General features: G+C 54.0%; 1 protein-coding gene across 1 annotated transcript in view; it reads left to right on the forward strand.

Annotated features, from left to right (window-relative positions):
• LOC138748286 (MAP/microtubule affinity-regulating kinase 3-like) overlaps positions 1–14,693 on the forward strand; it is a 99,154-nt gene that overhangs the window by 28,292 nt on the left and 56,169 nt on the right. The window contains 1 exon segment of the mRNA XM_069908193.1: positions 8,390–8,587. Within this exon segment, the coding sequence (XP_069764294.1) occupies positions 8,390–8,587 (198 nt within the window).

A 14,693-nucleotide genomic window follows, 5' to 3' on the forward strand; every position in this document is an offset into this window, starting at 1 on the left:
CAGCTTCTCTGATCTTTCCCCAGTCCTGGCAACACTCTGGAAACCTCTGCACCCTCACTCTGCCCCATGCAATCACTCCTCTCCTGTTAGATGGTGACAGGAACAATGCAGTGTACAAAGTCCAGAGGAAATATCATGTCCTGTACTGGGGATGTGACCAGGAAGGTGTATCAATCTTACAAAGGGACCTTGTACAGTGTCTCAGAAAGCGACATACAAAGCCTCATTGGCTTCTGAGGATGTTTGAGCAACAGAATCGAATCCTAAGTCTTGGGTCAACCACAGAAAGCTGCGACAGGGAGCATTATTTTTGGAAGGGGATTCCAGAGCTCCAGGCCCCTGCCGTGGACCTGGTGATTGGGGATGTAGAAGAGACCCGAGGGGGCTCGGCCCAGTGAAGGGGGAGATACAAAGAACGCCACCCAAGGCTGCTCTGAACCCTTCCCTTTCTTGCAGCATAATGCTCCGTTCCAGCTTCTGGTCACTGCTCCCCTCCCCTGCTTCCAACTAGCACCTACTTCCAAACAAGCGATGGGCCCACGCCTTCCTGGCACTCCTTTCAGTCCCCCCCCCCACCTTCTTTTGCCTGGGGAAATCTCTGAAGGGAAGGTGGGGATTGATTGGGGGAGGATAGATTGTGCTTTTTAAACAGGCTGCAGTGTTGGGCGACACACAGGCTCCGTTGAAATGACTTCTGCAAACCTAGAACAGGAAACTCGGCAGGAACCGTGATTGAGTAAAAATACTGTAGGCATTTCTTACAGGCTGTTGGCCCGATTCCAAGGCGGTTCTGAGGGAGGGGATTGGGCGATACCTGAAGGGGAGGAGTTACAGTATCTGAGTGGGCCAACCAGTACAATGTTCCACCACATTCACCCCTTTTGAAACAAAGTCCGACAGGGTGAAGTAGTATTTACAGGTTCACCCTGTCGGGTGGTTTCCTCTATCGAACTGACCGTCGCGGTGCCGGCTGTGTTGTTGCTCTGGGCTCCTGGGACTGCTCTGTGTGCTGGGCTGCGATCCGGTGTCTAAACAGAATTAGTTGGAGCAGGGTCGTTATTGGGGGTGTAGGTTGATGTTGAGGCAGTGCAATTGGTGCCGATGGTGCGGTCGGATCCTCAACCATGTCTCTGGTACTCGTTGGGGAAGGGGGGGGTGCTGGTCGATCGACTGTGGGGAGGGACCAGCAAGTGCCTTAATTAAGAGGCTCCTGCAGAAGCCAGGTCCTGGACAGAAACGGTGTCTCTCCACCCTTCCTGGTACTGCACGCAGGCATACAGGGGGTTTGTGTGGAGGAGGTGGATCTTCTCAACCAGGGGGTCTCCAGAGAGGCACAAACCCTGGGGTCGTCAGCCAGACCAGTAGCGTGATTCCCAACACCATCCTCCTGGGGAAGGAGAATAATTTTTCTTGTGGGGACACATTTGTCAATGAGGGATGTGTGGCGTGGAGAGCCTCTGGTTGGACTCTCTTGCCACTGGGAGACAGGCAGTCCTTTTGACGAGGGCCAGGAAGATTGGCCTCCAAATGGTGCCGTTCTCCCTTTCCACCTGGCCAGTCCCTTGGGGGTTATAGCTGGTGGTCCTGCTCGTGGCTATGCCTTTGGCTAGCAGGTATTGGCACAACTCCTCAATCATGAATGAGGACCCCCGGTCACTGTGGATGGAACTGGGGTACAGGGACTTGCAGTGGCCATAGTCATATCTAGGCAGGGGTTGGCAAACAGGAATCATGAGTATTCATCAACAATGTTGAGAAAATGCACGTTCCAGTTTGTGGAGTGGAGAGGGGTCTTGAAGTCTGTACTTTGATGCTTGAAGGGGCAGGTGGTCTTGATCAGGTGAGCTTTCTCAGGCTGGAAGAAGTGCAGCTTGCACTCCGTGCAGACTGGGCAGCTGCGGATCAGCCCCCTGATGTCCTCGACTGAGTACGGGAGGTTGCAGGCTCTCACAAGGTGATAGAGCCTGGTGACCCCAGGGTGGCAGAGGCTGTTATGAAGGGCCTGGAGTCTATCTGTTTGTGCATTAGCGCAGGTACCTCAGGATAGGGCATCGGGAGGCTCATTGGGCCTAAATGTTAAACATAAATGCGACTGCATGTTGGTCAGTCAGCAGGGTGAACAGTTTGCCAGCCAGGTAGTGGCTCCTATGGCCTACAGCTTCCACTATGGCCTGGGCCGTCTCCTCAATGGCTGAGTGTTGGAGTTCGGTCCTGGAAGATACGGGAGAAAAATGCCACGGGCCTGCCCACCTGGTTCAACATGGCAGCCAGGACGAAGTCAGACACATCGCTTTCCACCTGGAATGGGATGGATTCGTCTACGGGGTGCGCCTTGGTAATATCACCTTTGATACATATGAGTGAAGCTGACAGGGGAAAAGGAGGTAGTTTTTACCAGAGGGGTTGCTTTGCCCACATAATTAGGGACCCATTGTGCATAGAATGAAAAGAACCCCAGGCATATTTTCAGGGCCTTGAGGCTATGAGGGAGTGGGAGCTCCAGCAGTGGCCACATACACTCAGGGTGGGGTTCAATGACTATTCTCCACCACACACCCTAGTATAGCCAGACGCGAAGTGCTGTTAGGTAAGTTTAGGGCTCGAATGAGGTTTAGGGCTTTAGCCATCGGGAGGAATTTTTGAAGATGAGCATCGTGGTCCTGTTGGTCGGCCACAGATAGCCACATTGTCCACGTAGGGGAATTTGGCTTTCAGTTGGTGGTCATCCACCATTCAGTCCATCTCCCTCTGGGAGACCGAAATGACCTACTACTGAAGCACCCACTTGTCTCCCCGAACACAGCCAACTAGCGGCCCAAATACTGCCCACTGCTCACAACCTGCAATCGGAGGGGTCCTTGAGGAAATGGTAGAGGCAGCCATCCGGTCGCTTCGAGTGCCAAGTATAGGCTGTCCTCTAGGCGGATCGGGAGCTGGTAATAGGCTGATTTGAGGTCAGTGGTACAGAAGATCTGGTATTGGGCAATCTCGTTCACTATGTCGGCTATGTGGGGGAAAGGGGGTCATCATCCAACAGGGTGAACTGGTTGATGGTCTGTGACCATCCTGGGCTTCACTCTGCTCTTCACCACCACCACCACCACCACTACCATCACCTGTACTCTCTAAGGGCTGGTGCTAGGCTCTTTGATGCTCTTTGCCAGGAGTTGTTTAACCTCAGCCTTGATAAAGGCTCTGACCCTGGGACTGTATCACCTGCTCTTAGTTGCCCCAGGCTTACAGTCAGGAGTGAGGTTTTTGTACAGGGAGGTGGCTGGACCTGGAGGGTGGACCGATTGCAGGTTGTGAGCAGTGGGCAGTATTTGGGCCGCTAGTTGGCTGTGTTCGGGGAGACAAGTGGGTGTTTCAGTAGTAGGTCATTTTGGATTGTGAGGAAGGGGTGGGACCCGTCTTATTCCATTAGAACACTTTTAAGTTGGAAGTCGAGCCCCAGTCTGACCGATGCAATTTAAAATTCTTGTACATCGTGCCACCCATGGTTCGCATTACTGTTCAGTTCCCTTGGATTTCAGTTGAATGGAACTTGGAGGCTAATGAGATTGGACTGGGGTCACTGTGAGGGAGCAGCACTGTTGAGTACCCGGGTGTATGAAGCTTTTGGTGCTTCCCATGTCGAACAAGGAGTTCATAATGTGGCTGTTTACCTCAATGTCCATGGTGGACCTTGCTAACTGATGTGGGCTGCTCTGATCCAGGACGATAGATGCCAATGTCAGCTCATTGTCTCACTCACTGCTGCTTGTATGTGTGCATTGGCGACCCCCAAGATGGCTGCCCCCATGGTTCACATGTGGTCACCACTGGAAATGGCATCGACCCTGGCCGTTGTGTTCAGGTCTCTCCCCCCTCCCACCCCGCCATTCTGTTCTCCGTGGCCAGAAGTGGAGCCGGAAGTGATGTCAACCTGAGCCATCGTCCACGGGTCCCCGCCACGCTGTTCTCCATGACAGGAAGTGGAGCCGGAGGTGACGTGGTCCAAGATGGCGATGGTTGCTGTTTGCACGTAACACTTCAGGGGGAAGGTCTGGACCTACATACCCTTGCGTAGTGTCCTTTTCTTCCGTATCTGGAACAGGTCGTGCTTCTAACAGGGCATTTCTTCCGTGGGTGTTTTCTCTGGCCACAGTTGCTGTTTGGGACCCCACGTCCCAAGATGGCGGTGCCTGTGCTCCCCATGTGGCAGCCACGTTGCCGGTGGAGTAAGCCTCCGCGTTTTGTGGGGCTGTCTCTAGTGCCATGTCAATGGTGAAATTGACTACGTCCTGCAGGGTCCAATCGTCCTTCTCCAAGAGCCTTTTCCTGATATGATCAGGCCTGAAACCGGCCACGAAGGCGTCCCTGATCAGCTTCTCCTGGTAGATGGCCACCGTAATGTCGATGCAGCCGCAAGCTCTCCCTACACAAGGCTTGAATGTATTCGTCAACGAACTCACCAGGTGCTTGTCAACGGCTGCCCAGGATTATGTTCTTTGGGGCCCGATACTGCTCTTGCAGGTGACTGAGTGTCACAGACCCTGTTTATCTGGAACACGCGATGGCTGACCTGTGCAAACACCAGGTTTCTCTTGTCGGATATCGCGTCGCCTCAAGGCGTTCAGGCAGTGCAGCCACTGGTCGAATTTTACAGGGGCCTCTGGATCCCTTGGGATCAGTGTCTGGCTTCTCCGCTCGAATAGCCTTGTCCATGGCACGTAGGTATAGTGATTAAATTGTAACACTACCAGTTAGACCCAACAGGCCAGAAGTCGAGATTAACAGGCTCTAATCGCTATCAACTTACAGGCATAGCTTGCAAGCTGTTGGCCTGATTCCAAGGCAATACTGAGGGAAGGGATGGGGCAAAACCGCCTTTATTAGGAATCCTGGAAGGGGGGCGGGGGGGGGGGGAGCGAGTGCTGGTCAAACAGGGGACTTGATAAAGCAAACACAAAAGTTGTTCAAGCCCAAAATATTGGTTCTATATCTTTATCTTTGCTCTATTAAGTCCCCTGTTTGACCAGCTGAGTTTCTCCAGCGTTGTGTCTTTACTGCAAGGCCCAGTACAATGCGTCACAACAGATTTTGTTTTAAATAATATTTATTTAAAATTTATTTTAACTTGAACGGTTCACAAGTTGTGCTGCTCACTGCAAATGGGGTTTAAATAAAAGGTAACACGTCAGTCGGGCTTTGTTGCTATGGAAACGCAGAACATTTCTCTCCTGCATCGATCTTAACGCTAAATGCATTTCATTGATTGATCTGATGCATCTTGCAGAGGCCTGGATGACAGATTGCTGTGACAGCCCCCCCCCCCCCCCCCCCCCCCAAGGTGTTTTCACTGGGACCAGCCTATGAAGAGGCCTTGCTCGGGTTGACCAGCCTGGAGATCTGGTCTTGCAGACAATGATCCGCTGCGGTTGCGGAAGATGTTGAATAAATTGTTCGGGAGCTGCTGGGCACCACAATCTGGCCTACTTTCCTTCAGCTGCAATCTCTGTGGGAATTGGATTCTTTCCCCCACCCCTTCTCTTTCCCCCACCCCTTCTCTTTCCCCCACCCCTTCTCTTTCCCCCACCCCTTCTCTTTCCCCCACCCCTTCTCTTTCCCCCACCCCTTCTCTTTCCCCCACCCCTTCTCTTTCCCCCACCCCTTCTCTTTCCCCCACCCCTTCTCTTTCCCCCACCCCTTCTCTTTCCCCCACCCCTTCTCTTTCCCCCACCCCTTCTCTTTCCCCCACCCCTTCTCTTTCCCCCACCCCTTCTCTTTCCCCCACCCCTTCTCTTTCCCCCACCCCTTCTCTTTCCCCCACCCCTTCTCTTTCCCCCACCCCTTCTCTTTCCCCCACCCCTTCTCTTTCCCCCACCCCTTCTCTTTCCCCCACCCCTTCTCTTTCCCCCACCCCTTCTCTTTCCCCCACCCCTTCTCTTTCCCCCACCCCTTCTCTTTCCCCCACCTTCTCTCCCCCCCTTTCTCTCCCCCCCTTTCTCTCCCCCCCTTTCTCTCCCCCCCTTTCTCTCCCCCCCTTTCTCTCCCCCCCTTTCTCTCCCCCCCTTTCTCTCCCCCCCTTTCTCTCCCCCCCTTTCTCTCCCCCCCTTTCTCTCCCCCCCTTTCTCTCCCCCCTTTCTCTCCCCCCCTTCTCTCCCCCCCTTTCTCTCCCCCCCTTTCTCTCCCCCCCTTTCTCTCCCCCCCTTTCTCTCCCCCCCTTTCTCTCCCCCCCCCTTTCTCTCCCCCCCCTTTCTCTCCCCCCCTTTCTCTCCCCCCCCTTTCTCTCCCCCCCTTTCTCTCCCCCCCTTTCTCTCCCCCCCTCTTCTCTCCCCCCCCTTTCTCTTTCCCAGGGAGCCACGATCTGAGGACATGCTGATACGAGGGGAGCATGGTGGCCACTGCAGTGAATCTGCCTTAAGTTGTTCTGCTTGGCAATGATATTTTAGACAGTTGGACAGTGATTTTTGGCAGATGTTTGGAAAATTATTTCAACTGACTCCTAGGGAAACCACATCTTGTGTACAAAGTCTGTCCGAAATAGCCACAGGTCCATGCTCCCCTGCCCCCCCAAACCGTGTGACCGCACTCCCCCCCCCAACCGTGTGAACCCCACTCCCCCCCAACCGTGTGAACCCCACTCCCCCCCAACCGTGTGACCCCCACTCCCCCCACAACCGTGTGACCCCCACTCCCCCCACAACCGTGTGACCCCCACTCCCCCCACAACCGTGTGACCCCCACTCCCCCCACAACCGTGTGACCCCCACTCCCCCCACAACCGTGTGACCCCCACTCCCTCCCCAACCGTGTGACCCCCACTCCCCCCAACCGTGTGACCCCCACTCCCTCAACCGTGTGACCCCCACTCCCCCCCAACCGTGTGACCCCCACTACCCCTCAACCGTGTGACCCCCACTCCCCTCAACCGTGTGACCCCCACTCCCCCAACCGTGTGACCCCCACTCCCCCAACCGTGTGACCCCCACTCCCCCAACCGTGTGACCCCCACTCCCCCAACCGTGTGACCCCCACTCCCCCAACCGTGTGACCCCCCACTCCCCCCAACCGTGTGACCCCCACTCCCCCCAACCGTGTGACCCCCACTCCCCCCAACCGTGTGACCCCCACTCCCCCCAACCGTGTGACCCCCACTCCCCCCAACCGTGTGACCCCCACTCCCCCCCAACCGTGTGACCCCCACTCCCCCCCAACCGTGTGACCCCCACTCCCCCCAACCGTGTGACCCCCACTCCCCCCAACCGTGTGACCCCCACTCCCCCCAAACCGTGTGACCCCCACTCCCCCCCAACCGTGTGACCCCCACTCCCCCCAACCGTGTGACCCCCACTCCCCCCAACCGTGTGACCCCCACCCCCCCCAACCATGTGACCCCCACTCCCCCCAACCGTGTGATCCCCACTCCCCCCAACCGTGTGACCCCCACTCCCCCCAACCGTGTGACCCCCACTCCCCCCAACCGTGTGACCCCCACTCCCCCCAACCGTGTGACCCCCACTCCCCCCCAACCGTGTGACCCCCACTCCCCCCCAACCGTGTGACCCCCACTCCCCCCCAACCGTGTGACCCCCCACTCCCCCCCAACCGTGTGACCCCCACTCCCCCCCAACCGTGTGACCCCCACTCCCCCCCAACCGTGTGACCCCCACTCCCCCCCAACCGTGTGACCCCCACTCCCCCCAACCGTGTGACCCCCACTCCCCCCCAACCGTGTGACCCCCACTCCCCCCCAACCGTGTGACCCCCACTCCCCCCAACCGTGTGACCCCCACTCCCCCCACAACCGTGTGACCCCCACTCCCCCCAACCGTGTGACCCCCACTCCCCCCAACCGTGTGACCCCCACTCCCCCCAACCGTGTGACCCCCACTCCCCCCAACCGTGTGACCCCCACTCCCCCAACCGTGTGACCCCCACTCCCCCAACCGTGTGACCCCCACTCCCCCAACCGTGTGACCCCCACTCCCCCCCAACCGTGTGACCCCCACTCCCCCCACAACCGTGTGACCCCCACTCCCCCCAACCATGTGACCCCCACTGTTCGACCCCACTGATGACCCAGTCATCACATGGGTCAGTAGTGTGGCCTGGAATGGAGTGAGCCCCCAGCCCCGAGTTGCACCAGTGCTTAGTGTGACGGTGCTTGACGTTCTTCTGCTGGCCGGACAGACTGGGGCCCACAGGCATCTCCTTATACTTGTCGTAAAAGGATGGCAATATTTTGGGCTCGAGACCTCCGGTCGGCCGTGCAAATCATGTGGAGGGGGGAGGGAAGTTGGGGGTGGCAGATGGTCTCCTAACTGCTGTTGCCGGGTGTTATGGGCCACATTAGGTGTGGGTTGAGTGTCTGCAGCCGCTGACCTCCTTTGTTTTCTTCCTGCAGCACTCATCGCACACGGAGAGCCGCTCGGAGCGGGGTTCCAGCTGGTCGAGCCGCTCACTGGGGGCTCGCTGCCGCAACTCTATTGCCTCCTGCACTGACGAGCAGCCCCACATCGGCAATTACCGGCTACTGAAAACCATTGGCAAAGGCAACTTCGCCAAGGTCAAGTTGGCCCGCCACATCCTGACTGGAAGAGAGGTGAGGGGGAAGGACGTCAGGGCCTGAGAAGGGGCTGCAGTCGGGGCAATGGGGCGGGAAGGGTTAGGTTGGCTAGGCTTCTGCAGAACAGAGAGATGTCCACATCTCTTCATACTGTCCCATCCTCCCCTTCCCCCTCCATCCCGTCCCAGCTCCCCTTCCCCCTCCACCCCGTCCCAGCTCCCCTTCCCCCTCCACCCCGTCCAGCTCCCTTCCCCTCCACCCCGTCCAGCTCCCTTCCCCTCCACCCCGTCCCAGCTCCCTCCCCTCCACCCGTCCCAGCTCCCCTTCCCCTCCACCCCGTCCCAGCTCCCCTTCCCCTCCACCCCGTCCCAGCTCCCCTTCCCCTCCACCCCGCCCCAGCTCCCCTTCCCCCTCCACCCCGCCCCAGCTCCCTTCCCCCTCCACCCTGCCCCAGCTCCCCTTCCCCCTCCACCCCATCCCAGCTTCACCCTGTCCCAACTCTCCTTCCCCCTCCAACTCCTCCCTCCAATCTGTACCAACTGCCCCCCTCCCAACCACCCTTCCCCCTCCCTATCCCTCCTGCCCCTCTGCCCTGAAATCCTACTCTGTCATTTTAAATGTAAATGTTTTTAGACATCCAGCACAGTAACAGGCCCTTCTGCCCCACGAGCCCATACTGCCCAACTACACCTAATATTCCTACAACCCATGGTTCATTTTGAAGCGTGGGAGGAAACTGAAACCCCTGGGGAAATCCTACACAGATAGGGGGAGAACGTACAAACTCCTTACAGACAGTGTGGGATTTGAACCCATGGCCTAATTGCTGGGACTGTAATGGCGTAGCGCTAACCACTACACTGATTGTACAACACCTTGAAGAACATACCAGGGGTTGTAGGTCAATTGGGTGTAATTAGGCAACACGGGCTCGTGGGCCAGAAGGGCCTGTTTCCGTGCAGTGTCTAATATAAATTAAATTTAAAAACTGCAAATCCCATAATTCCCCTCAGCTCCCACAAAGCCTCAGCACTCACCCCTTTGATAACTGAGCGCATCAATTGAAGCCTCGTTCCTGGAGATTCTGGGCATTTGGGAAGAGTCGGTAGAGAGGTCTGGGAAAGTAGTCCCAGCATAAAGACCCAGCAAAATCTGAGGAATAGGGATCGGGCTCCAAGTGTGGAGGTTGTGGGAGATGCAGGAACTCTACAGGTGCTGGGGATGGGAGGTCATGGACTCTGGAGGGGACGTGATGAATCGGTATTGGCCCACATGGGTTCCTCCCCATGGCCCACATGGGTTCCTTCCCATGGCCCACATGGGTTCCTTCCCATGGCCCACATGGGTTCCTTCCCATGGCCCACATGGGTTCCTTCCCATGGCCCACATGGGTTCCTTCCCATGGCCCACATGGGTTCCTTCCCATGGCCCACATGGGTTCCTTCCCATGGCCCACATGGGTTCCTCCTCCGTGACATCTAATGTCCCAGAGACATGTGGGTTGGTCGCTGTAAAGTGCCCCCAGGTGAGTTGTTGAATGGTAGAATCCAGGGATGGGAGTTGGTGGGCACGTGAGGCGGGTGGGTTGGTTTTTCTGGCGAAGATTCGATGGGCTGAAGGGTCATAAGGAAATGTGAATTAAAGAATATATCAAAGCCAAGGGAGGAGAGGAAAGTAGTGTCAGAAATCGCGTGGTGCATTTATGATGTTGAAGGAAGCCATTCTGCCTATTGTTTCTGCCCCTTGTCCAATCCCACCTGCTCCCTCAAGGGCCCCATGGGTCACAGTTCCTCCATACACCTTCAAAATCTGTTTAAACATCATAGGGTGCCGCCTCCACCACTCTCCGGAGTTCTTCCAATTGAATTGTTTGTTGTCATGTGTCCCAAAGCACAGTGGATAAACCTCATTTTGCGTGCTATCCAGACAAGTTAACCTCTTCCTTGAAGAGTAGACAGTGCAAGAATTTAAAAACATCATGTTACAATAAAACAAAAGTGTGAACGATAGTGTTAAAGAGAAGTTAAAGCAATGTAAGAAGCCCTTTCTTTGTGGGGGTGGGGTCAGTTCAAGAGTCTGATAACAGCAGGAAAGGAGTTATCCTCGAATCTGGAGGGATACTAACCTGTCATTTCTGCCTGCAGGGAGGGGGAGTATTGGGTGAGGTGGAAAATCTTTCCGTCTCCGCCCTTTGGAATTTAGGAGAATGGGGGGGGGGGGGATCTCATTTAAACATTTTGAAAGTTGAAAAATGTAGAGAGTAGATGTAGAAAGGTTGTTTCCCACAGTAGGAGAGTCTAGGACAAGAGAGCACCACTTCAGGATTGAAGGGCGTCCACTCAGAACAGAGATGGGAGGGATTTCTTCAGCCAGTGGGTGGTAAATCTATGGAATTTGTTGCCAATGCCGGTTGTGGAGGCCAGGTCATTGCGTGTCTTTAAAATGGTTCTTGATTAGCCAGGACATCCAGGGTTATGGGGAGATAGCCGGGCAGTGGGGTTGAGTGGGAGAATGGATCAGCTCATGATTAAATGGCAGGGTAGACTCAATGGGCTGAATGGCCTATTTCTACTCCTTTTTTTTCTTTATTTCTATCCCTCTACTTGTGGAGATAAGTCCTGTACAGCTCAGTTAAGTTTCACTTCAATCTTGACCTGGTTAAGAGAAAACAAACCCCAGAATTTTTGGTCTTTTCTCACTGCTACAACTTCCCAGTTCTGGCCACATCCTTGTAAATTTCCTCTGCACCAACCCCAATGCAATGACATCTTTCCTGTAACACAGTGCATCCAGACCGCAGCATTTGTAGCCTGGCCCAGCCTTGAAGGTGACTCCAGCGCCCACCAGCTCTGCTGGCCGGTTCCGATGCAGGATATTCGAACTGAAACATTACCTCTCTCCCTCATCCCACAGATGCGGACTGACCTTCTGAGAATTTCCACCGTCTCTTGCCTTTGGTTTAGCCTGACCCCCGCCCCTGTCCCCCCCCTCCCCCGCCCCCGATTCTTGTATTGTGTCACATTTAAGGAAGGAAAAGCATACTTCTTAGAACACCTCGTTGATCTGCCTGTGAACATCACTTTGTATCCTGGCACCCTTTGCCTCACAAGTATATCGCCATGCACTTCTCTTGATTATTTTCGACTCATTGAAACAACTCTTCATCGCGGCCAGAATATGTATCATCTGCAACCACCTTTCTCCTGGGTTGAGGTCTGGGGGATGCGGCGATGATGTATGCCTCCAGAACGTGGTACCCTTCCAAACCGCTGCACCGTCCAACAAGCATGCAGCCCATGCTGTGGTCACCGGACTACAGGTGCCACAAACCTGGGGCGAGGAAAGCAAACTGCGGGAAGAACTTGGAGTGTCAGGTGGCATCTGTGGAGACGGAGCAGAGGGGTGGCTGACATCCCAACTCCACACCTTGCATCAGGCAAGTCCATCTATAGGCCCTGTCATGTGGAGAACAAGTTCGGAGGGTCAAGAGACTGAACACAGTTTAAACAAGAATCTTTATTTACACGCGGGGGAAGTCGAAACAGCGATCACACTCACACACACAGACAACAACAGATTGCTATTAACGGTTAAATGGGCAAGTTTCAGATAATCACGGCTCCCACGGTTAAACACATCGCTGCCAATCACAGACCCCATGGTTAAACACAGATCGCTGCTGATCGCGGTTCCCACTGTTAACCACACATATGAAACAAACCGTACCCAGCAAACAGTACCCATCACCCCTCTCTAACTAGCAGGCACGGTGTACCACTTGACTACAGAATCTAATCACACTGTTAGCACGAGTAAGGCACAACAGACCTCTGGAGATGTGCACCACGGTAGCACCACGGTACTGCACACACCTTGTAATTGACTCTCCAGCGTCGCCCACGACACACAACCTGGAGTGGAGCCGGGGTTTATTCCCAGAGGATGAGGAGGAAGAGCTGCTTCACGTGCTGGGCTTTGTACTGCAGTTGACTGGAGGGCCCGGCTCAGGTGTACCCAAACTAGGCAGGGCCAGTAGCAAGGTGTGCGCCTACCTGTGGATGGGCTAACCTTGATTGACACGGGGAGATGAATCTCAGGGTTGTAGGCGATGTCGTGAATATACTCGGACAATGAATCTGAAGTAACTTCCCACCTGCCTGGTCAGATGACCTTCCAGGAGCAAGCACTTTATTTGGACTAGTTTCTTGACCGACCTATTGGATAATCGTCTGGACAGTAGACGCATCCTTAGATCCCTCCATCAAATTCATGTGTCTATCGAGAAGCCTCTTAAATGCTGCCATAGTATCTCAGAATCAGAATTTATTGTCATGAGCAAGTCACGAAATTTGTTGTTTTGCGTCAGAATCACAGCGCAAACATTCATATAAGCCATCATACAAAAATAAATAAAAACAGTGCACGAAAAGTCAAAGTGAGGCAGTGTCTGTGGATCATTCAGGAATCTGATGGCGGAGGGGAAGAAGCCGTCCTGGTGCTGCTGAGCGCTCGTCTTCAGGCTCCTGTACCTTTTTCCCCGATGCTAGCAGAGTGAAGAGGGCGTGGCCTGGGTGGTGGGGGGTCCTTGAGAATAGACAGCACCTCTTGTAGACGTCCTCGATGGAGTGAAGTCTGGTGCCTGTGACGTCACAGGCTGAGTTAACAACCCTCTGAAGTTTATTCTTGTCCCGAGTGTTGGCGCCCTCCTAGTTAATGTGCTCTTCCTGGCCCCTTGCAGTTCTGGCATGAGAACTTCCTGTGCCTTTAATGTCCAAGAATTAGCATGCTTCCAAAAGAAAATTCCTGCATGCTCATTGAGTTCAGAAGCACGAGGAGGGATCTTGTAGAAACCTGTCTATTTCTTTCACTGGACAACAAACTTTTTCAAAAGGTTTGCTTCCTGAAAGAAAATTGTGATAGACAACTTCAAGCTGAACACAAAGACAATTTCAGATTTACTGTATCATGTCGGAAGTTGGAGAAACATTAAATTAACTTTTATTTAGCGTGTTTAATCGCATAACGATGTCGACATGTTGCGCTAGTTCAAGTGACCTAAAAATGTTTTGCCGCCGATTTTCATTTGTACTTAGCATCTGTTGCCTCTCGTGGCAGTGTTCAACGATAGTCGGCTGGCATGATGGATTCCAGTTGCCCTGATGATGCTTTTCCATGATCGCAATGTCCTGGTGAAACCTTTCACTGTGTTTCGTCACTGACCACTCCAAGGTCAGCAGGGAAGGAGTCCAAGTGCGAATGCAGGAAATGAATTTTCAATAACATGTTACTCTTCATGGTTTTGTACGTTTGAAGTAGTCTTCAATAGTTGTGACCAACCTTTTAATTTTGAATTTTAAACCCTGTGTTCACAGGATTTTAAAATAACCCATCGTTAGATCCTTTAACGGGCCACTTAAAGCCTGTACCGAGCCGGCTACAGTCAGACTCGGCGGTTGAACCCTGCGGGGGAAGGCTGTACCTCCACTCTTTGTTCCCCATGGGTCAACATCAGTGGTAGCACCATTTTTATAAGCTTCTATTCTAAAGTGGAATCCAGGAATATATGCGAGAGTGAGCAGGGAGAATGCAATTTCAACAATGGACTTAATTCAATAAAATAATTGATGTTACTCTAAAGAATTAATGAAGCTCTTTGTCAAAGTGGATGGAATAGCCTTTGGAGGAAATATGGACATGAAGAGGAATAGATTTCAGATTTATTCTCCGAGAACAGAGGCAACATTACATACAGCCCCGAGATTCATTTTCCTGTGGGCACGGCAGAATTACCACTTAATGGTTGTGCCAAAAAAAACTGCTCAACAGATAAAGAAATGTAAACAAACTGTGCAATACAGAGAGGTTAAAAAAAAATCAATAACGTGCACAAGTCAGAGTCTTTAAGCGAGTCCCTGATTGAGTTTGTCGTTGAGGAGTCTGACGGTGGAGGGGGAGCAGATGTTCCTGAACCTGGTGGGTGCGAGTCTTGTGGCGCCGATGGCAGCAGCGAGAACAGGGCGTGCGCTAGGTGGGGCAGGTCCTTGATGATCGCTGCTGCCCTCCGGCGGCAGCGTCCTCCGTGGAGGTCCTCGATGGTAGGGAGGGCTTTGCCTGTGATGTCCTGGGTTGTGCCCCCTACCTT

This window comes from Narcine bancroftii, chromosome 13 (genome assembly GCF_036971445.1).
Source record: "Narcine bancroftii isolate sNarBan1 chromosome 13, sNarBan1.hap1, whole genome shotgun sequence".
Lineage (NCBI taxonomy): Eukaryota > Metazoa > Chordata > Chondrichthyes > Torpediniformes > Narcinidae > Narcine > Narcine bancroftii.